Here is a 22,733-nt window from a genome sequence, read left to right as displayed (position 1 = left end):
TGGAAAATGGGACTGTGTATGTGTGTTATCTCTTTCTTTGTCATCCATCTACTGTGACAGGAAGGGATCCTCTGAGTGCTGTCTGGAGAGGATCTGAAGGGTCCTGCTGATGTATGCCATGGAAAATCCCATTCCTTCCTCTATCCAGGTGCACAGCTGGGTACTTCAGATTCTTCAGTGCCAGCCTTTGAAGAAGCTGTTTTGCAAATTTGGGAGCAATGCTTTGCTACTGATAGATGAGAAGGGTATGATGAACAAGAACTTTGAAAAAGCAGTGTGCAGAAAGCAACATGTCTTGAAAAAACAGTGTGCAGTGAGCAACATGTCTTGAGGGCACAGCTTTCTGTTTGAGGTTTTCATTTTGTCTGGTTTTAACTGGAGAGACTTGTCAGAGAATTTTGAAGTACTGTTGAGTTTTCAGGACTGCAGATAACATGTTTCATTGTTCTTAAAAGATAAAATAAAAGTCTCATGACAGGGAAAATTAATCAGTGCAGGAGAGAAAGGGGCCTTGAAGTAGCAGGTTAATGTGTTTGCCTTTAGCTGGTGTAATGAGCTCTGTTAACCCATGTAATCATGACACAATCTGTGTCCTGATGGCTTAGAGGCTTTCTCTCACTTCCACTGCTCTCACCTTCCTGTCACCTCTACCAGTCAGTGGCCTCTTGTCCCATGACTGTTGAGCCAGTCACATAGTAAATATTTGCTAACTTTTCCACAGAAGAACATGAGATTTGCCTAAAAGGACAAATTTTTTGATATTTTTTCTCCAGTCATTAGAGAAATTAAAACTAACTATAATTGAGAATGCAAACCCATGTCAGAGATGGTAAAAAAGTAAGAGGAGGCAAGGTTTGACTCTGAGAGGGCATCCATTGTGCATTACAGAACGTGGTTGTTCTGATCTGAGAGGCTATGGAGTAAATTTTAATACCTGAGGTTACTGAAATGACTGACAGGAGGGCTCTCATGTAGGCCAGTCCTTTCACAGTTGGGATGATATTACAGAGTAGGTAACAGCATCCAGGCATTTGATACCATTGCAGAGCATTAGTAAAAGTGATCAATGAGTTTACGTATCAGGACAAATTAAGGAGATGAGGTGTCCCATGAGGCTTGTCCACACTGTTACCTTTAGCAGTAGTTCTGGAACCTATCACTCCATAAACTGAGCAGGTCTGTCAATGAGCAAAACATAAACAGCATCTCCCTTCACTGAATGGTGCAACATTCCTGCTTTCTCTTTTCTGTCTTGCCATATGCTTTTGCAGAAATAAATGCATTTAGCTCTGTTCCAGTCTTTAAAGTGAGTTGTAATAAATCACAGGCTTTGACAATTCACCTTTCAGTGTGGAAGAGCATAATCAATCTGAATTTAGGTGGAGTAATAAAACAGTGCAATATGCAGGGATAAATATACTCTCAGATATAAAGAAAACTTATGAGATGAATAACCTAAGCCTCAGAATGCACTAGTGGAGTGGAAAGGCCTCTGCATGGTACAGTGAAACAAAAATGAATGTCCTTCCAAGGATGACTTATTTGCTTATCTGCTTTAAATAATTGTCTGGATTAGATATAACAGATGGTTAGTGACTTCATCTGAGACCTTGAGTTCTGGGTAGGAAGGAACCTATTAACACAATGGTGCATTTGCCAGGGCCAGCAAGGCTATGGCCATTGGTTCATGTCATTTTGTGCTGTGTGTGTTCATCTGGGAGTGAATGTAGTCATGATGACACACTGTCCCGCTTGTCTTCTCCATGCTCCAGGTCTGTGGTGCTCTCTCAGGGAACAGAGACATTAGATTACATTCCTGAATGTCATATGGAGCAGATCTATGTCAGCAGAGATGATTGTGCAGACATCTCCCTGCCCTTTATTTGTGAAGGTCTCTGGTAAAGGCAGGAATTCGGCTCAGAACTAGAGAGCTTTTTCTGGCACAGACAGCCTATTCTTATTGTACTTGCTTTCCCTGGGTATAGGGTCCCACAGCCATTTCCTCTGCATCATCCAAGTTTGGGTGCATTACTGCTGTGTGATAGGGGAAGGCAGCTGGGAGAGGCAGCAAGCTGTCCAGGCAGTCTGTCAGCTCTGTTGCTGAGACCAGTTTCCTGTTTACCTCTTCATCTCCACCATTTGCAATGCAGTAGCCAGGACTACTGCAGGAAGAGAGGAAAGGTAGTGCTGACCTAATATGTGTTGAGATGGTCATATTATGTCAGCACTAGCAGGCGTTTTCTGTCTGCCTCTGTACATGCTGTGCAAGTGAATTTAATGTTACACACCTCAACATGAAGACTATGCCCAAATTAAGGCTGCTGGCTGTGGGATTCAGCTCAGAGACTCCAGACAGAACCCCGTAGTCAAGAGGCAGGGTTGTGAGCTGTGTACATCGCTCTTCCCTTTCCTGTGATTGCTTGTTTGCCAAGCTTATGTATGTTTCATGCACATACAAGGCTGCCAGCCTTTTAAAAGTTAGGAACTATGGACTGACTCATAAGCTTCATTTTAGGCAAGTATCTTTAATATGCAAGCTGATTTTTCTAAACAACAAGAAGGGCAGAGATGTCAGAGGTTCTGTTCTCTTGTTTAGGTCTTATTTGTCTAAAACTGTGACCTGAAATGTATGTTACCCTTACACTTACAGAGCTAAATACTTCTTTAAATGGGATATTACTCAGAGGTGCCTAACAGACATGAGTCCTTCTGATTTATGCACTTCTCTGTTTAATTAGGACGTACTTAATCTGAATGGTGCTTTATTAGGCTGTTTCCCAAGGCACCAGATTAGCATAATGGTATTAAATAGTGATGACTTCTGCCTAATCAGGATAGAAGGGTAATGTGTGTGTTTGTTCCTTTGCAGGACCTGGTCAGCTCAAGCTCCGTGGAAGTGGCTTGGAAGGTGTTGATGACTCTGAGGACCTTCCTGGAAAGAAATGAGGATGTCCTTGTCTGTGACCTCCTTCGGAGCCGATTTTTACAGATTCTGCAGCAGCAGCTGGTAGAGAGCAGTTCAGCCACCCTACAAGGTGACCCCACCTGTGTGACTTGGTCTTGCTATAAGATCAACTAGCTGTAGGTACACAGTCTGGGATAGAATGGTTTTGAACTGCTGATGTAGCTTCACTACTTACCCGCATGAGGAAATTTATGGACAGAACTGTGCTAATTTAGTTTCCTTTTCCAGAGATTCATTTTTAAGTGAGAGCCTTTTTTCTAATTTAGGTTATTCTGACTTCAAACTGTGATTGTTAAACCAAGGCAAGGTTCTTGTATACTGCTATCAGTGTTCAAATGGAGAGCTGTGCTGGTAAATCTTCCTGCTTTAATGGGGGCCCAGCTGGTGGCTGATAGACATCCTTCTTTTTGCCTCTTCTTTGTGCAAAACAACTGGGTGTGCCTAAGTATACACAGTTCCCAGGACACAGAGACCAGGAGCAAGGATTGAATGATTCGTGATACTGATCCCCAAACAGGGACTGTGGTATCACCAGATCTTACAACTCAGTTAAATCTTTCAAAGGGAGCAAGGCTGTGACTCCGGAAAATCCCTGTTTTCCCTACTAGCCTGGTCTGTTGTCCCATTATGAAAGGTGCTGTGCAAAGCAGTCTGTGAACTTCAACTGAAAGAGGGAGCAATGCTAGGATGTCCTTGGCTCCTTTAGGATTGGGACTTAGCACAAGTTTTAGTTGTTCTGGTGGGGGGCACCAATGCTTTTAACAGCTTTGCTCTGTTTCAGGTGTTCTGTTATTCAGCAGTTGGGATGGAGACAACAAGAGGGAAGTAGTTTTGCCTTACCTCCAGCAAAGTCAGTAGACTGGAGAACAGGGGCATTGAAAGTAGGAGCATGGTAGAGCATGAGGCTACAAGATCTGCGAGATCTGATCTTGTTTGGAATTCTGCATGTTTGAACTTGTTGTGTCTCTCTGTTGCTGATCTAGGGATGCCAGGAGCTATGGGGAGGCAAAGTATCCATTTCCTATAATGGAGGTCAGACCTATTCCTCTAAACCACTGGTGATGGAGGTGGAACACTGAGCTAGAGGAGCTTTTGCAAGATTTGAGCCCTTCTGCTGCTAATAATATGTGTAGCTCTTCATATTTCATCTTGAACTTGTTAATTGACATCCTGGCAACCCATCCAGAAAGTCAAACAGCAGATGTACTCTGGAGATAGACTTCCTTGTCTTTCAGCACACAGGCAGTTCCCTGCGAGGCCTGGGATAGTTAAGTCCAGGGGATTTGCATCCTTATTCAAACAGCAGCCTGCTTTTAGACAAGAAAGAGACCCAACAGTGGCACTCTATCAGGAGTGTGTTAACATTAAAGACACCCATGCCTGTTGCCTCCTCAAAACTGAAAACTAATGAACCTTTCTGAAAACATTTACTGGAGGTGATAGTTGCTTACTGTAGGTATGGCTGTATACAATACAAAATCCTTACCTGTTTACAGCACTGCAAAAAAAAATGGATAGTAGGGAGAGGATTGCCTGGGGGGTTGGTGGTTTATGTAGCCCCATTTTTTTTACATACAGACTCGCTGTGTGAGGTTCTCGCTTCTGTCCCTGTGGAGTGGGATGGGATGGACAGCATTTTTCCAGTCTCCCAAGATGGAGGAGATCAAATGCTGTGCAGCTGGGCTGCTGTCAAAAGTGTGACAGTGATGGTCAAGTGGACAGGAAGAGGGCAGTGTAGAAAGGGCTAATGACTTCTGGCTTATTAGCAGTATCAATTTCAAAGTGTGAGGAACATGCTCCCTACATGGCTCATGATGGGTGTAAATGACCCTAGTCTCCTTTTTCTCCCTTCTTTATTTGCTCCTAAAATGTTGCTGTGAGGATTCATGTATAACTAAACCAGAGTGGCAGAAAGGAGACCTGATCCAGAGAGAATTGTGGAGATGAGAATAAAGTTGGGGCTCTGTGTGTTTGTGTGTGTCTTTATTCCGAAGCCAGAAAATTAACAATTCCTGGCACACTTTAAGATACAACAGTTTGGAGTTCACTGAGAAGCTAAGCTGTGTGTGCCCTTCTTAGCTAACAGGAACCTGCCTGTTTTGCTGAGCCTTCTTTTCCTGGTGCAGTTGCGGAGCAAGGGCGTAAGGGAGCTGGACAGCACAGATTTGAGGCTGCTTCACCAGGGTGAGTATATGCATCCATCTTCTCCCAGGGAAGTGTTTGTTAATTGTTCCATTAGATGTTTAGGGGCTTGCTCTTTGTCCTTTGAGAGAAGATTGACCTTGCATTATAGTAATGGTTGCTTTTAGAAACTTTCATAGCCAGAGCATTGTAAAAAGTTGTGGTAACTAATTCAGTTAACAAAACCCAGGTTCTCTTCCTCTTGCTTTTACAATACATTTTTTGTCTGAAACCTCACAAGGTGGCCAAAGTATTCCCCTGACCATGACGTGATTTCAGGGTCAGTGGCTGTTGTTGGTTTGGCACATGACTGCATGGCTGGTGTGCTTCCTGAATCATCCTTTCCTGTCCATCCATGCTATAAGTCTTGTGGGGTTCAGGCCACAATCATGTCCTGTTAATCAGCTATCAGGGACCAGCAGTCTAGTGAAACTGGGCTTTCCTTGCAGTGTGAATCCAGAGTATAAGGCTCCCAACCAACTGCAGGGCTTGCCCACTTCACCTCAAAGACAGAAGAGCAGCCTGTGTTTCTTTACCGTACCATAACCTGCTGTCTTGTCTGGGGATCCTTGGTCCCTTCTGCCTTCTTACTTGGCTATTGGAGGTTCACACAGGCTGTGAGAAAGAACAGATACTAGGAGGAAAATTCAGCTGATCATCCTCTCATCTCTTCCCTGCTCTGACAAATTAGTCTTTCCAGCAGATTTTGAAGGACTGACTATCCCCTTCAATTTGAAATGTTTCATATCTCAGGGCTGCTTGTGTTGCTTTGTAAAGAAGTGGCATTTCTCAGACATTCGTTAGCCAAGGGAACTGGGGGTGTGGAAGAACCACGGACTCTTTTTCCCAGCCTTTTTAGCTGCTCTGATTTTAGAGCACAGCTCACCTCCCAGGAGTCAAAGGCTCCTTTTACTCTTGCTTTCTGCTTTGTATTTTTCCGCACAACTCTCTCCCTACCCCCGCCACCCCATTTATTTCCCCCTTGACTTCCAGACTGTTCTCTCCAGGGGTGGATGTGCAAGATACTCTTCTCTAATGAGGCCTCTTAGATGGAAGGGGTGTGTTGGTGTGTGTTTATTGAGAATTGCTTACTCAAATTGTAAGCTCTTCAAAAGATCTCCAATGACAGTTTTGCTGAGCCCTGCAGACCTGGATTTCCCTCCCTAACTCTTATTAAACATCGTTGCTAAGTGTTTAGTATTTACAACAAACATGACATTTTACTCCTAGTGTGAGCAAAGTTGGTGAGAGTGGAGGAGCACAGCTCTCCACAGCTTTCCCCAGTCTGGTCACCATGAGAGACTGTCACATCCTTGTTTATGTTTGTTCTAGTACTAGAATCAAACTCACACTGTGGAAACAGATAACTCATGCTGCAGTTTTTTTCACTGTGGAAACAGATAACCTAAAGTCCATTGCTCTTGGATTTATTACTGCCCAATGTGATCTATGCCCTCTAATATACCCTTTTCAATTCCCCCCCCTTATCATCCTCCATTGCACTGTCCACTCTAAAGCAAACACTGTAGGGCAGATGCCTGTTGCTTTGTCTGTACCATACTCTGTTTACTTTGTCTGAATTCTGTCCCCACTGACTGACTTCTTTCATTTGCTCAGGTGCTCTGTTAAGTTGATGTCCTTGTTACACATGTTCTTTTGTTTCCAGTCAGTAATCTCTGTGGGAAGTGCAGGCCAAGGGACACTGACCTCCTGCAGCCATCCTTGAATTTTTTGTACTGGAGCCTTCATCAGACAACACCTTGTAGTCAACAGAGAGGTGAGGGAAGATTGTGTTGATTGCTAAGTTAATTTTAGTGAGGTTGTAGCTTGACAATCAGAGAATGTATTCTAACTGTTCAGCAGGTAATGTGGATGTTTCCCCATCCAGACACAGCATTATAATTAAAGACAATTTCGTACTTTGGATGAGGTTTTTTAGGTTAAGGAGTTTGGTTTGGTTTTGCTGCCTTGTGATGATTCAAGATTTGGCTGCTGAAAGACAAAATCACTGTATTTTTCTTGTTCATAAACACAGCAGTGGGCCTGTGATGCCTAGCTTGAAATATCCTGGTATTGTCATAGTTCAAAAAATTAAACAATACTAGGGAACAGCCCTAACTAACCTTCCTACTGTGTTATTAGCTGATTAACTGGCTGAGCAGTTACTTGTGCTCTGGGAGATGAATACCAGTAGCTGGAGAGCCTTACTCAGATGAGCTGTGGCAGCTGGGGTACCTCGCTGCAGCAGGGGTGTGCTCTGCACTTCTTTTATGCTTGTCAAGCTGGTTTAACCTGTGCCATCCCATCACCCTCTCTGATTATGTTTCTCCCATGCAGCAGTGGCTGTGTTGCTCTCCAATGTCTCTTTGCTAGAACTCCTGCAGAAGGTTTTGGAATGCACATGGCTGTGGTCCCCTCCTTCCAGACCTGCCTACCTGTCATCTGAGGATGCCTTGCTGTGCTCCGGATGGCTGTTGGTGGCATCCCTTTTGCTTTATCAGCATCGCTACAACACTGAGGTTAGAACCACTCTAGTGTTCAGAGTCAGCGTGTGGATAAAGATAAACCTTAAAAATAAATATGTGTGTATATATATATATTTATATATAAATGTTCTGCTTTGGCCTGTAATGTGATTGCATTGATTTCTCTTCTGTTGTTGTCCACAAGTTATTCCCTGCTGCACCTCTCCAGCAGAATTGGATGCTAGCATGTCACTGAAGGTCTGAGTCACGAATCATTGAAGAGTTAAAGAAGGGAAAAAATCCTTTGGGGAGAAGTGCATACCTAGCTTTCCTGATCTAAATCACTTTCCTCTTCAGGACAGGGCAAAATAAATTTAAAAACCTTTCTCAAGGGAAGACTGCGGGTGGAAGGCACATCTTCCCACGTTGTGAACTGCTTTTTTGTTACTAAAATGATCAATAGGGAAATAGAACCTATTATTGGCAAGTTAAATGTTCAATATTAGCTAGCTCTTATGCATGTGGGCAGTGTTCATTGTATTTGATGTTTTGCTGTCCAACAAGACATCTAAGCTGGAGTTGTCAGCTAATAATGGAATTACAGCTTCGAAGGAAGCACTTTCCAATGACCATACAAGGGAAAATGTTTCCTTTTGAAGTATCTAGCCAGACCTCTCTTGATATGGAGTTAGAGAGCATGTGATGAATTGTGAACTCTGCTCTTGCAGTTATGCCCAGCAGAATATGCTCTTTGGGAGCTGGTACACCTGTCTGCAGATGATAAAATCTCATTAAAGACATGCATGCATGTGCACAGAAAATGAAGGGTTGGATTTCTGAGGGAAGATATTTTCCAGAAGACCAGCCCAGATCAAGTCTGCACCCATTACTTGATCAGCATGCAGCCTCTGCTAAGGGCTTAGAGCATGGTACTTGTACAGACTGTCAGCTGTGGGAATGCAGCCTGACCCTGCTCTATGAGCTGCTAAGTACAGCCTGCCTTCTCATTTTTCAAGTCAGGGCTGTGTCTGGTGTTGTGCCAGTCCCAAACATTCTAGTGTCAAGTGTCAAGTGTTGAGCTTCATCTTCTGGGAGTGATGCTCTCAGCTCATATTGATCCTTGAAGTGTAATCATTTAGCAGCTTATAAGCTTGTTGCTTGGTTTTATCGATACCACTGGCTTGATGTGCTATGATATACAACCCAGAAATGTTTTTGCATCAGAGATGAGAAAAGAAACTACAGATATAGCTGGGAAATGGAAATGGTTCAAGGCTGCTTCAGTGTTTCTAAGCTTCAGCATTTCTAAGTGTCAGTGTTTCTAATGTGCTGAAGGGGAGGAAGAGTCATTTCTCTTGCTTCTTTCTGCTGTTCAGTGTAGCAGGAGCTGCACAAAGCATCCTGGAGACTCTCGTAAGAGCACCTTTGTGGCTGTGAATGTGAGCTTATGACAGACTGTCTCCCTGAGCCTGCAGTTTTTTAGAGGAGAACAGTGGCTTCAAGAAATGACCACATTCACCTCAGGCTGATGTTAATAGTGAGGACTTGTCTGGCCATAGCTAACTTACATCTTAACTGTGTTACTGCTGCTGGCTTTGCCCTGTGAATAAACAGGGCTCATGGATGGTAGGCTATTAAAGGCTGGCTTGTCAGTTCTAAAATGAGTAGCCACTGCCACCATGTTGCAGGAGCTAGTCCTAGTTCTCCTGTGGAATATTTCTCCCTTCAGAAGAGTATTTAAGGGAGTCAGCCCTGTGATCTTTATGCCTGCCTTCCCATATCAACTCTCTGGCTTATTGAAGAGTTTGAACCCCTCTGGTGTTTTCTGAGGCTTCGTGCCATTGCTTTTGAATGCCTATTTCCAAAGGAAACAATGTATTGCAGATTTCCCTCTCAAGCTGACCTTTCCTGTTTTATCTAGTTGCCAAGTCTGTAAACTCCTCTGCCACTTTCACCCATGCAATAGTTTCTATTGCTGGGCTCTCGGCAGGCCCCAGCTCCAGCAGGCAAAGACAGCTTCTGGCCACTGCTGGTTTTTGGCTGCCTGGCTCCTCAGTCTTGCTGCCTGGCTCTGTGGCTAAGGTAGAGCCATATTTGGTGGTGGCTGTTCCTGCCATTTCATGTGCTTGGCAGGCTGACAGCCACATGCCAGAGGTCCTGCAGGGAGTAGTGAGAACAAGGCAGACAAGGTAGGCTGTGGTTTGGAAGCCCTGCAGCTCAGGAACTTAGTGATGAGTGAAACATGAGAGTCCAGTAATGTAACTCTCCCTTCTGTGTCAGCCTCCTGAAACCCTGTTGCTGTTCCCTTGGTTTTCAGTGGTCATCATGGTGTCATCTAAGAAGTAGAAGTATATAATGGAGCTTTCTATCTGCTCCAATCCACCACCATTTTTCTATTTAATTCTCTTCTAGGTTCACCAGACACTCTCTGTAGACCTTACAGAAGTTCTGAATGCAGTCATCTTCAGGAATAAGAAGCCAATCCTGCTGTTAGGTATTGTGCATCTGTTAGGATGATTTGTCTGGAAGCAGCCACTAGTACCATGATACAAACAAGGGAGAAGTGGTGACTATGGAGTGGATTGGTGGGGATGCTGGAGAGAATCTGGAAACTTTGGTCCATTTGACTTTGTAAATGTATAACTGGTGGTGAGAAAGAGCAAAAGGAAACTGTCCAAAGTTCTTCTGTGTTTGAACAGATCTTCTTTGGAGGTTGGTAGTGACATCTGGAACTGAATGTGAACTGTGTTAGTGTCTCAAAAAAGGAGATGAACAAGGAAGCTCATGTTGCCATTCCTGTCTATAGCTGTCAGCAGCTGCCAGACAACTCTGGTGGGCTATTAAGCTCACATTTTCTCTCATCACCCTCTCCCATGCTATTGCACAGGCACAACATGCAGGGTAGAGCAGAGAAGAACACTGACACACACTAATAAGCCTCTCCCTGTCTAGTGAGCATCATGCAATTCCTGAGAGCTGTCCTGCGACAGAACTTCTCCTCCTCCCTGCTGGTGATTGTTGCCCAAAACACAGTCCCAAGTGCTACTCAGCCACAGCCATCATCTCTGCAGGACACTGCTTTGCATCCCCTTGCCATGCAGCAGGTCTTCTCACTTGTTGTCAGTCTGCAGAACCTTCTGGTGCATGTCCAGTTGCAGGTATATAAAATAGGACTTCTGGAACAACAGTAGTGTTGGGCTTCAAGCAGAAACATTCACCTAAGGAGAAGCCACCCTGTTGCAGAATCAAAGGGGCTGCCTGTTTGTTTTTTCTTCTGCCTGCATTTTCCACCCCCAACAGATGTGTGATGAGGAGGAGGGAAAATGCTCTTGCTGCAGTACAGTGCAGTGAGAAAGAGGGTAAATCAAGCTATGCGGTGCTCCCTGCTGCTGAACTGGGTAGCTGAAATTCTGTGTACCGATGATGATTTCTGTCTTCCCATCTCTTTCTCTGCAGGGATGACACATCCATAGGGACAGATGTGGGAAAAGTATAACAAATCCCAGTCCATCCCCCATACCCCTGGCAGGGTGCTTTTGGGGGTACTAAGTGCATCAGCATACATTTAACTTGCTCAAGTGATGCTGGGCTCCAGGGGTAGTACATCAGTTTACATTTAACTCTTAAGCTATGTTGGGCTCCCATCTTTATTCTTTGGAGGCTGTTACTTATTATTTTTCAGTCTCAAAATAAGCAGCCGTACCTCTGTCTGGCTCCTTGATGTGACAGATAATTTGCAGCACATTGCATCCCTTGAAGGAGATGAAAGGTGTTATTTTCCTGTGCTGCATACTCATCTGATCTTGGCACTTTATGAATTTTCCTCTTGCAATAGCTGTTGACTGGTTGTTTGTTTTTTTTCTTTTTCTTGCTATTCCAGAAAGATTTGCTGCTCTCTCAGGCAGTGGTTGCCTGCCTAGAAACCTTAGTGGAATACCTGTATGTGAAGAACCAGGATGTTGGTAAAGTCTTCATGCTCTTTCTTCTCTTAGTTTCTCTCCTGCAGTGATTTTGAGCTCTTTGTTCTCTACCCAGTAGAACTCTGGAAAAAATGTGCAATGAGTTTATGCCAAATAAGAAAAATTATTTGTGTGCCTAAAGTTAATATTGTGCTTTGTGGGATGAGATCAAAGTGCTTGGCTCCCCTGCAGACATTAACCTTCACTTTGGCTCTGGACACCAAGATGCTTTCTAGAAGGTAAAAAGTAGTTCTCTAATCCTGTAAGAGGGAAAGGTTTGGGAATGGAAGGAGTGTAGGAATAGTCTTTGACTTTCAGGCCAACTGTATCAAGACTTTAGGTCATAAACATATGGGAGGGAGGATCTGAACATGATGTGTCTTACAAAAGGACAGTGGTGATCATAGTTTGGCCCTGAAGGAAGGGAAGGGAAAACAGGGTGCTAGGGAATGAAAGATGGATGTTCTGGATTTCCGGGGGTGAATTCCTACCTTGGTTTCCAGCGTGCATGCTAATGTATACAATGTTTTCATTACAACATAATATGACTGTTGTACAGTTGGGGGCAAGATTAGACCCTTCTGCTTATTGTCAGCCTCCTGTCAGGAAGTCCAGGTGCTAGCTCTGTTCTTAAACCAGAAAGTTCTCTATACCCTGACATGTTGTTCACTTCAGTTGTTTAAACACTAATAGAGAGGGGAATGGAGTGAATGACCACCCAGCAAAAGGGACACCGGTGGGAGAGAGGAAGTGGTTGGATAAAGATGTAATACTGCAGATGAGTGACAGCCAGTAGTTGAGGGGAGGCTACTAAAAGGCTGAATTAAAAAAAAAAAGAAGTTATGGGGAGGCTCTGCTGATTTGGGAGTAAACTAATGAAATGCTGCTGCAGCAACAGCTGTACCTGTCACTTTGGCTGCCATGGTGCTAAAGTTCATAACAGCAATAACAAGAGTCTTCTTATTCCAAGCAGAGTGAGGGCCATAACTGTATTTGACTGAAAGATGCAAGAACACTGGAAAGAGTCTGTTCTGGACTCTGCCTCTAGGAATTGATTCACTTGGCTTTCTAAAACCCTCTTTTGGTCCAGAGATATTCCCAAATGTGCAGAGCAGGCTCATGCACAGTGCTGGTACTTTCTCATTTTCCCCAGATGACAGATATCTCCCAAATATTTTACATTATTTTTCAGTGTTGTTTTCCTTTAGAAAAGATTCTTGTATTGGCAATAGGGAGGTTATGTGACTGCCAGTGAAAAAGAGACCTTTCTAACACTCTGGTGAGTTGCTGCAGTATAACAATTATATCAGCTGACCTATTTGTCCATGCCATGCTCCTAACCTGTAAAAAATACAAGGTAATAACATTTTAATTTCAGCCTTCAGTGAAAGACTTTGTGCCATCGCACACTTACGGCCTTACCTAATATATGTTATCATGTATGTTCTTTAGTAAAAACATTTTCTCTACTGACTGCATTGCCACCATCAGCCTGGCTGGTCCCCATAGTCTGCTATCTGATGCAGATCCAGGCTCAGTTTGTTCAGCTTCTGTTATAGGGCTTTCTTCATTACCCAGAGGGTATTCTGCAGCTAAATAAAAACTGAGGTCGGGAGAATTGTCCTCATATTGGAACCAGAGGGTATTATTTTTAAAACCCCAGGCTAAAGATATTCCTTCACTGTTTTATGACATGCACCCCAGGAGAAGGTTTCTCTTCTTGTACCAGCACAAAGATGGACAATATGTATTTTCTACTTTGAAAAGCTACTAAGCTTTTGTCCTCTTGACTGAACTCTTGCCCAGAGAGTGACAGATTAAAAAGCAAGTAAGAACAGTGCAAAACATCCCCTCAGTGTTTCACAGCATGGAGTCTAGGAGAGAAAACGTGGGGTCAGTATTGAAGACTGTCCTTAGCTGGGTTCAGTCTGTCACTTGGGCAGTTTTACAGCTGTCTTTGATTGACTTCTCCTTCTCTCCCAGCTCTACACGTTGCTTCACAGCCATGGCACCGATTCCTGCTCTTCACACTACTCAGTGGGGGCCAGAAGTCCTTTCTGCAGCCAGAAGTTCTCAGGCTGATGACTTTGGTGAGCAGCAGAAGGGTGGGCTGTTCCCTGTCTTTCCCAGTATGTTGGTATAATGCACATGGACTGGTTGTTGGTACTTAACATGCTATGCAGCACAGTCCCTGACACTGCTGTGGCTTTGTCTGGGACTATATTTGTGCCCTATATTAATAATGATACTTTCAAGCGGACTGCCACACCCTGCAGAAACTGACTGCGGTCAGTGAGCACCTCCTGTTCTTCTGGTGTTGGTAACATTTATTTATATCATCTAGAGGACCCCCTGGGGAGGAGAGGGGAAACTTGCAGACAACGTGCAACTGCCGTTACCAGTCAGGGAGCAAGCTGGCTGCTTGGAATCACAGCTTGTCTCCCATCTCGACCTTACAGACCTGACTTTTCAGGGCAGGGAGTTAGTGCAGTGTACTGCCCTCCTGTACGTGGGATCTGTGGGCTGGAGGGGGAATGTGATCCTACCCAGCAGAAATACTGAAGATACAGCTCTTGTGGCAGTGAATGAGAAGAAGGGGTTATTAAAGTGAACCTTCCCCCTCCAATTATAAGATGGGTCTGTGAGTATTTGCTGTTCTTACTTCAGTTTTAAAAGGGTACCTCATTTATTTTAGTTCCTTCCCAGCTTAAACCAAAATAAGTCTGGCTATAAATCAGAGCACCATCAACATAGATACTTGCACTGGTTCCATTAGAAGTGGTATAAAAATCAAGCCTGTGGTTAAAGGTGCTGCAGTAATGATGCATAGAAGAGTTCCTTGCAAGTGATGAGTCAGTGTTGCACTCTGTGGGTCTTCAACTATTTAATGTCTCTATTTTTTCCTTTGTTCAAGTTTGTGAGATACCAGAGCAGCAATATTATTTCTCAAAAAGAAATTAGCCAGATTATTCAGGAGGCAGCAGAAGCCAACATAGCAGAGCTGTCTGAGGCCACGTCTTGTGCTCTTCAGCTCTTCCTTTCCCAGGTAAGAGAGCAGTGACTGTTTAGGAGAATGGGAAGGGAACCCCTAGGTGTTTGCTTTGACCTTTGAAGATCTCATTGCTCTGTGTGGAGGTGAGAGAGGGAGTCTGAAGGAGCAAGCCCAACAGTTTTATGTTGTTCTGGAAATCATTCTTTTTTCTGACACCTCAGATTCAGAGCAGTCGTTACCAGGTGGAGCCAGAACATTCAGGGATCATTCAGACCTTGCTGGATCGCCTCTTGGGACAGAGGACCACATGTGTAAAGCATCAGGACATTGTGTATCCTTTGATAGTTGGTGTGTGCAGCAGGTGTAACACAGGTGGATACTTAATCTAATGCTCCTTCCCTTGTTCCAGCTGAAGGCAAACAAAATTGAAAAATTCTGAGGTTTCTACACTTGGCTAATTTTGGGATGAAAGATTTTATCATGTCCTAATCTGAGAAGACATTTCAGAAATGAGGAGACAGTTGGGATTAAAGATGGGTCTGTGTGCTGAGCTTGCATCCATCTATAAAGCAGAGGTGGTCTGATGAAAGGGGAGCAGGCTTGGGAGTCTCTGCATTCCAAGCAGTAACAATCCCTGTATTGATTTTCTTGGAGGATGAGCGATGAGTTAATCTCTGTTTGCATGCCATCTAGTGCCAGTATGCCCATGAAGTAGTAGAAACCCAAATATGACTCAGGCACTTTCAAAATGCAGAGAGCATTTGGGAACCACTGAGTGGAGTTACCACATTTTATTCTGTTTGGGCCTAGAGTCCACCTTTGTGAATTAAATCCTCTTCTCTGGCAATGGAGGCAGGGGCCACTCCCAGATGCCTTGTGGAGAAAGAGGGAACATGATGCAGTATTTGGTTTTTTTCTCAGACTTTTTTTTGCCTTCCTGTTTTCATCACGCTGCATTGCCTCAAACATGTAGCAGTGATGGAAGTGGCCGTGGCAGTAATTTCCTGTGGATGTGGGGACTTCCTTCACTATGGGGCACTGTCATCAGCCATGTGCAGGGTATGTGGTGGGTGAGGTGTTTGTCCTGTGAGGAGTAGCTTGTCCTCATTCTTACCCCCAATGTGATATTACTGCTCTGTTGTGGGACATTCAGAGGGCAAGTTGTCCTGGTGGAGGCCATCAAGCCCCTCTCCACTCCATTTTGCTTCTCTGTACAGGGATGAAGGAATTTGGATGAGAGGTTTTGTTATATTGCTGAAGTTACTTTTCATTTCTGACTTTTTTCATGTATTAAGAAACCTTCAAATCTTGGTGGTTAGGAAGGATCTTAGATGCACTGGAAGTGCAACAGTGGGGATATGTGAATAAGATAGTCATGGTCATCGAAGACAAAATCCTCCGGTTCCAATGGAGCTTTGACTTTTCTTCAGGTTTACCTACACTGATGTTTATCACATATGTTGGGAGTGAGGTTCCATGGCTTGGGGAGGGTTGGTTTAATAATGAAAACTTCCTGTCAGTGGTATGTCGAATGTGGGAATTCCCATAGCATGCATGCCTTTCCTTTGGTTTCTGCTCATGCTGTCAATGATAGATGTCTGGGAAGCGTGGCAGTATCTCTCTCACACATTGGAGATTGAAATGAGAAGACAGAGTGCACAGAGCAGAGGAGCAAAGCAAGAATGTAGCAGGAGACCCCATCCTGCCTTTCATTCTTAGTGAGTAGTACAGAGAGGATGGACAAAGGAAGTTCCTTGTTGCTCATTTTGAGAAAAAGGTTTGTTGAAATTAAAAAGTTCTGTTACTGAAACGCCTCCGTTTCCCATTCTGTGTGGGATAAAGCTTGGTTGATGCCCTTCATCTATCAAAATACAGACCTGCCTGGGGAAACGAAGTCGTACAGGGATGCTGTGGAAGAGGTGCTCTGCTCACCTGCCATGGCTGATGGGGCTACGGGACGGTTCCTTTGCTCTGGGCTGGAAGGGGCGGTGGGGGCTCAGATACGCTACATGTCCCATAGGGATGAGGAGGCTTCTTCCAAGTTAAGAGTGACTCCTTCCACTACAACCCCAGCCCCGCTGTCCTGTTGCCCCCAGTCGCAACAAGTGCCCGCCGGTGCGTGGCCGGTGGCGGTGGCGGGGCGGAGCGGGGGCTCAGGAAGTGACACGGCGGGGCGGAGCGGCGAAGCGGCGGTGGCAGCGGCAGCAGCAGCAGCAGCAGCAGCAGCATGGCAGCGCGGCGGGCGTGAGCACCGGCCTCGGCACCCGGCACCCGGCCCGCAGGTGGGGACCGCCCGCGCCGCCCGGGAGCCATCCCCGCCCCGGGAGGCCCAGGGGGAGCTGCCCGGCCGTGGCGGGGCAGGAGGGAAGGGCGGGAGCAGTCCTGGGGCCCCTCCGAGGAAGGGGGTGGAGGTGGCTGGTGCTCCCCGAGCGAGACCCGGGAGGGCCGTCCCGCCGGGCAGCCGGGGTGGCCGATGAGCGGGGCGGGCAGTGCGGCCCCGGCGCATCTCCCTGGACCCTGGGTTAAAGGGCTGTGCCCGACGGGCTCTGCCTGGCATCGCCGCCTGCTCGCCCCGCTCCTCGTCCCGCGCTGGAGCCGCGGGAGGAGCGCACCGCCGCGGCTCCTGGGAGCTGCCGTCCCCCCGAGGGTTCGCATCCTCCCGTGTGCCGCCTGCTCCGTCCGCTTGACACGGCTCCGGGTGGGTTTCCCGCAGCGCGGCCGGGGTAGGCTCGGCTAACGCGCTTTGCGCTCCACCGTCCCTGTGTGATTGCCTTTACTTTCAGGTTGCGGGAGAATCCTCATCTTCCCCTGCCCCGGCCGCCCGAGCTGATCAGGGTGCTTCTTGAACCCTCCGACACGACGGGAGGCACGAGGGTGGGCTGGGATGGACCCATTCCTGCTGGAAATCACAGCAGGAAATCGGGGCTCCCAAACCCTGTGGTACGCGATCTCCTGGGCTTGGTGGCTGGGAGACTTTGGAGACAAGCGAGTGTAAATGGCCAGTGCTGTTTGAACTGAAGCAGCTGGTCCTGTAAGCCATATCGATATGTCCTCCTAGAGGAGTCTGAGCAGCAGTATTTCACTTCTGAAGCTTTTGGTTCACCTGTAACAAGAGATTAATCCTCATCTGGTTGTTGGAGAAGTGCCTCGGGAATGTATTCGTGGGGCAGGGAGTTTTTATTCCTTGTTTTGCCACAGCATGCTTCTGGTGAAGGATGATGCTTTCCCCCCTATATTTCAGTGCCTGTAGAGGGGAAGTTGTGAGCGGGGGGCGGTCGTGCAAATGTTCTCCTGGGAACCAAAGCATTGCAGCATGGCTCTGCCTTGCAAGCTCATTAAGTGAATAAATCTCAGGGATGCTTGGTTCAGATGGGGCTCCTGCAGGAAAATTTATAAAGTAATTGAAAACATTTTAATGAGAAGTACTAACCATCTATTACACGGCATCTGTTGTCATGTCTTTGGAAAAACACATCTAAATTAAGAGGTTGGGAGACAGTGAGACAGACTGGTGGGCTTGCTGCTGAAACAGCCAGCTGGCCAGGGCTGCAAGGTAATGTTGGTGGAAACTCCATTCCATCTGTAGCATCAGGCTAGGCCCTGGCTGCCTGGACTGCTCTGGGAGCATCAGGCAGAGCTGTCTTTGGCAGAAATCAATTCAGGGAGGAGCAGGGAGAAGAGAGGAGCAGGTCTGCAGTGTTTCTGTCTCATCTCGTCCCTCAGCAGGTGTGAAGACATGAGAGAGAGTTTGTGGGCAAAGCATGGAGGAACATCTGCAAGCAGCTTTGGTATCTCTGCTGTTACATAGTGTGGCCTGGAGAGGAAGGGATGTTCTCTGTTGTTAAAATGGGTTGAAATTGCCAGGGCAGTGGAAGGAAATAAGTCTGAAGTGGTCCCACATGGCATCAGCAGCCCCAAGTTCTGTATGGGTGAGAGAAACACCTGGGCCTTGCTTGATTTTCACAACATGTTTTAGCCCTGATGTACAATGACAAATAAATAGCTTTGATGTGAGAACGAATCCCAGCAGATCAGATGAGAAGGTGATAGGCTTCCAGAATGGTGTGGTTCTCCAGTCCTCTACTTCTGACCTTGTCCCATGGGACAATCTTTAGGGCTGGTGCAGGAGGACCTGAATACATTTTCGTTGAAAGCACTGACCATCTCTACCCCAGCATCTGCTGTTGTGTCTCTGAAGAAGCCCATCACTGTTCTGAGACTCGGAAGCAGCCAGGCAGGCTGGTGGACCTTGTGCTGCAGCAGCTGGCTGTTTGGCAGCTGCTTCAGCCAAGAGCTGTGCTTTGCTCTGTTGCTGCCTTGAATAGGATTTTTTGCAGCTCATCTTTCCCTTTGTAATACCTGTGGAACATCCTCCAGCCACCCAACTCCAGTGTTGGAAATGGGGGATACAGCAGCTGCTGATCTAATCAGGCATGCCAGGACTGCCACAGGCAGCATGGTAGAGCTGTTGTGGGCAGCATTTTTGCTCTTTGCCTTCCAGCCTGGTCTGGAGGCCACTGGCTGCCTGCAGTGTCTCTTTCCAGTTCTCCATGAGCATGGCAAATAGCCAGCCTAGTCCTTATGGTGGTATGTCTGATCCCAGGGGCACACAGGAGCCTGGGTCCCAGGGCAATCACTCTTTGTGCTTTTGCATTGCTGCATTTCCTCCTCCCCCAGAGCTTGGGAGGTGGCGAGCAGCTGTGTGGGGCTCTGCATAGGGGAGACCTGTGCCACCTCACTGAGCCAGGCCTTGGGTCATGGTTTTTGGCAGAGTGAAGCAGTCTCTTGGAAGCTGACCAGGCTGGTAGGTCCAACAGAGCATCTGTTTGCCTGGGCTGGAGAATTTTCCTTACAGCCTTGGCATGTTGGTATGCTTTGTGGCATTCAGGATTGCTGGAATATGGCTTAAGCCTCACACCACAGTGGGAAGAGGGGGACAGATCCCAAGCCTGGCATGGGGTTTTGTGCCACTGTCCTGGCTCTGCACCGTGTCAGAAACATGGGGCATGTTGTTGAGCCCACACCAGGGGCAGACAGGTCTTCAGTAATTCTGTTTGTATCTACTCTGGTCTGTTCCTTTTCAGGGGTGTTGCCTTTTACAAAGCACAACAGCAAAATATTTCAGAGGGTTTCTTATGTTTGTCTGACACTGTTCCCCTGCCTTTGCCAGGGGTGTGAAGATGCTTGGCTTGGCCTCGGCAGAAGGTGCATGGTGGGAGCTGCTGCTGATCCTTGCAGGACTGGGAGAGCTGCTGGTGCTGCCTGCTTTGCCTCTTTCATGGGCTTGGAGTTGAAGAAATTATATTTGTTTAAAAAAGAAAAGCAACAAGAAAAGAACAAGGGATTTGGTTTTGTTTCAGTGTTAGGGCATTACAGGGACAGGTTTGGCTGGGCAGGCAAACTCAGACTCAAGAGGGCAAGAGGACTCAAGGCTGCTCTGCCTTGCAAACCCAGAAAAAAACTAGCTGTTATTTTTGGAAGAAGGGGTAGAACTTAATTTTTCTGCTGGATCAGTGCTGGGTCAGATGCCTGGGGGCTGGTATTGCAGACAGGTAGAGAGAAGAGGGAGACCAGGGCTTCACTTGCAGGGGAGAGCAGGCTGGCTGTAGCATCAACATGTGGCTCTGCTCTGGCCACTGTATCCCTCAGACCCCTCATGGGGACAAGGGAAAGGTGGGCAGGGACCCCGGTGCCAAGGCAGTGCACCATCAGTCCCTGTCATTGTGTGACTTCTCTTTTTGGTATGTCTCCTCACTGATCATTGGTTTTGTTGGTCTGTTTTCTTCCAGGCTGCAGAGGCCAACATGGATTTTCTCATCATCTGCCCCTTTCTACTGGCATTGCTGCTGTCCCAGGGCAGCTTCACAGATCTGGAGAAACAGAGAGTAGACTCTGGCTTGGAAATCTGTATCCTCTGCAGCCTGTCCCTCATGACCACATATGCATTAAAGGATATGGAGGCTGGAGGGAGCACATGCATGGGGAAAGGGTTAGAGACCATGGAAAGGGGCACAAGGAAGTGGAAAAGAGAGGATCCAAAAGCACTGGGAAGTTGCTGCTTTGTCCTTATGCAGATGGGCTTTAGCCAAGCCGCTGGGTATGCTAACTGAGTGCCTGGCTTGGTGTAGGAGCAGAAATGGCAGTGATGCCTGGTGTTCTTTCTGCTCCATTGTGCTGGGCACTGAGCACATTTCCCAGTCTGCTGTTGGAATTGGCATCACCAGCCAGAAGGCAGAGCACACCTGCACATTTCAGTGCTTTGCAGTCACCAGCTGGGATGGTGGAAGGGGATTCCTGGGCTTGTGGCACTCAGTCTCCTCGGTGCCACAAGCACTTTTTGCCCATGAGGAGGTGGGCTAATGCAAGCCCTTCTTAGCACACAGCAGCATCCCCTTGTGAACAGGCAAAGTATGCAAAGATAATGAATATGTGGAGACACATGGGGAAGGTGGCAGTTCATGCTCTTCTCCAACCCATCAGCCAGAGCATGGACTGGCAAGTAGAAAGCTCCCCACAAGCTCTCAGCATTGTTAAGGGCCCTGGTGGGATGTTTGGGTGAGGGGTTCACTGGAAATCTGTGTTTCATCCTGGCTCAGGTACTGCCATTTAGACACCTCATGGAGAATTGTGGGGGCTGGGATGGTGATGGGGACCCGGTGGAGGGGGGAGAGCAGCAGTGTGGTGGGAGAGTGTTGACAGTGCCCTTGACAGTGCTGCAGATAAGAAGCTGTTTGAGGTGAAGCGCAAGGACCAGATGAATGCTCTGAAGAACTTGATTGAGCTCAATGACGTCAACCAGCAGTACAAAATCATTGACATCATGCTCAAGGGACTCTTCAAAGTAAGCCACAATGCAAGCTGCACTCTGAGCCCACAAGGGTGGGCAGAAATGAGAAGGGCTGGGGGCTTCTGTGGAGGGTGTGGCAGGTGGGCTTTAGGATCTGAAGGGAGGATGCCATGGGGTTTCAAAGTGGGGCAGCTGTGACAGCACCTCCAGGGTGCAGGGCAGGGCTGGCAGGACAGGGCAGTAACCAAGGGCTCTGGCAGGTGCTGGAGGACTCACGTGCTGTGCTGATCGCTGCCGATGTGCCTCCTGATGGGCCCTTCCCTCAGGATGAGAAGATAAAGGATGGTAAGTCCTCTCTGTTTTTTACCCCCTCCTTTTTCTGGTGCTCTGGTGCACCACAGACATTCTTCCGGGATCATTGCTGGGGTAGGTACAAAGCCTCTGTGTGTTCAGACCAGACCTGGGCTGCTCCCTGTCTGTTGGGGGACCTTATTGCTGCCTCTCTGACCAGTTCATCCTGGGGAGCCTGTTGGTTTGCCTTCAGCCTGCGCTGATGGGGCTGGTGGCTGTCTCTACAGCATATTCCCATGTGGTGGAGAACACTGCTTTCTTTGGGGATGTTGTCCTGCGCTTCCCCAAGATTGTACACCACTACTTTGACCGCAACTCCAACTGGAACAGCCTCATCCGCTGGGGCATCGGCTTCTGCAACCTGACGGGTGTGTTCGAGCAGGGACCCCACTCCCAGGTCCTGCGGCTGGTATGGCTCTTCATCCTGTCTGCTGCGACCCCCCTCTGCTGCTAGGCTGGGGGAGGTGAAGGTTTTGGTGTAAAAGGAAGGCAGGGACCTCGTGTGTGGGTGCTGTCCTTGAGCTGAGGGTTGGGGGAAGAGCAGAGAGCATAGATGGGACTGGTGGGAGAGTAGGGGATCCTGGTCACACAGTTGGGGGATGCGAGTGGAAGGCACCACTCCTCAATGAGGTCTCCCCTTTGCTCTGCAGATGGCTCAGGAACTAGGAATCAGTGAGAAATCTCCCGATTACCGCAATCCCTTTAAAACGGACCAGTCAGAGGTAAGATGGCAATGCTGCCAGCTTGCCTCATGGGCTTCTGCATCCATGTTGCAGCTGGCTGGGGAGTGGAATGAGTGGCTTGTGGGAAATGGCCAAAAGCCCCTGTCAACTGAATAAGCATGTCTGAAACACAAACACTGAATTCCCCATCTGTGGTCTACTTTGGGCACCTGATGCTCTCTCTTCCCTTCTGTGGCCACCTGCCTCGTGGTCGACACTCTGTTTTCCTTGTGCTGCATCTGTGTTCAAAGCTCCCTGGACTGTGAGGCTTATGTGTTGGCTTTGGTGGGTTTGGAGGGGTTATGCCTCTG

The 22,733-nt window shown here is 47.1% G+C and overlaps 2 protein-coding genes across 3 annotated transcripts in view; both read left to right on the top strand.

Moving 5' to 3' along the window:
• The window catches only part of MEI1 (meiotic double-stranded break formation protein 1), a 37,188-nt gene extending 20,946 nt beyond the window's left edge, over window positions 1–16,242 (top strand). Inside the window, exons 21-31 of the mRNA XM_033057645.1 lie at window positions 2,870–3,035; window positions 5,045–5,149; window positions 6,813–6,923; window positions 7,484–7,665; window positions 10,024–10,105; window positions 10,564–10,769; window positions 11,492–11,573; window positions 13,554–13,660; window positions 14,485–14,616; window positions 14,784–14,893; window positions 16,157–16,242. Of these exons, the coding sequence (XP_032913536.1) occupies window positions 2,870–3,035; window positions 5,045–5,149; window positions 6,813–6,923; window positions 7,484–7,665; window positions 10,024–10,105; window positions 10,564–10,769; window positions 11,492–11,573; window positions 13,554–13,660; window positions 14,485–14,616; window positions 14,784–14,893; window positions 16,157–16,202 (1,329 nt within the window). The 3' untranslated portion in view covers window positions 16,203–16,242. The remainder of the gene's footprint in view (window positions 1–2,869; window positions 3,036–5,044; window positions 5,150–6,812; window positions 6,924–7,483; window positions 7,666–10,023; window positions 10,106–10,563; window positions 10,770–11,491; window positions 11,574–13,553; window positions 13,661–14,484; window positions 14,617–14,783; window positions 14,894–16,156) is intronic.
• Window positions 16,243–16,412: 170 nt separating this feature from the next.
• The window catches only part of CCDC134 (coiled-coil domain containing 134), a 7,699-nt gene continuing 1,378 nt past the window's right edge, over window positions 16,413–22,733 (top strand). The window contains exons 1-6 of one of the 2 annotated variants that reach the window (XM_033058684.2): window positions 16,413–16,844; window positions 20,352–20,469; window positions 21,282–21,403; window positions 21,610–21,694; window positions 21,928–22,109; window positions 22,351–22,422. In XM_033058684.2, the coding sequence (XP_032914575.1) occupies window positions 16,413–16,844; window positions 20,352–20,469; window positions 21,282–21,403; window positions 21,610–21,694; window positions 21,928–22,109; window positions 22,351–22,422 (1,011 nt within the window). Of the gene's footprint in view, window positions 16,845–17,481; window positions 17,503–20,351; window positions 20,470–21,281; window positions 21,404–21,609; window positions 21,695–21,927; window positions 22,110–22,350; window positions 22,423–22,733 lie in introns of those variants that run through there. The other variant, XM_033058685.1, reaches the window with a different exon arrangement.

This window comes from Catharus ustulatus, chromosome 4, assembly GCF_009819885.2.
Source record: "Catharus ustulatus isolate bCatUst1 chromosome 4, bCatUst1.pri.v2, whole genome shotgun sequence".
NCBI lineage: Eukaryota > Metazoa > Chordata > Aves > Passeriformes > Turdidae > Catharus > Catharus ustulatus.
This window is presented reverse-complemented; position numbering and strand designations above follow the sequence as displayed.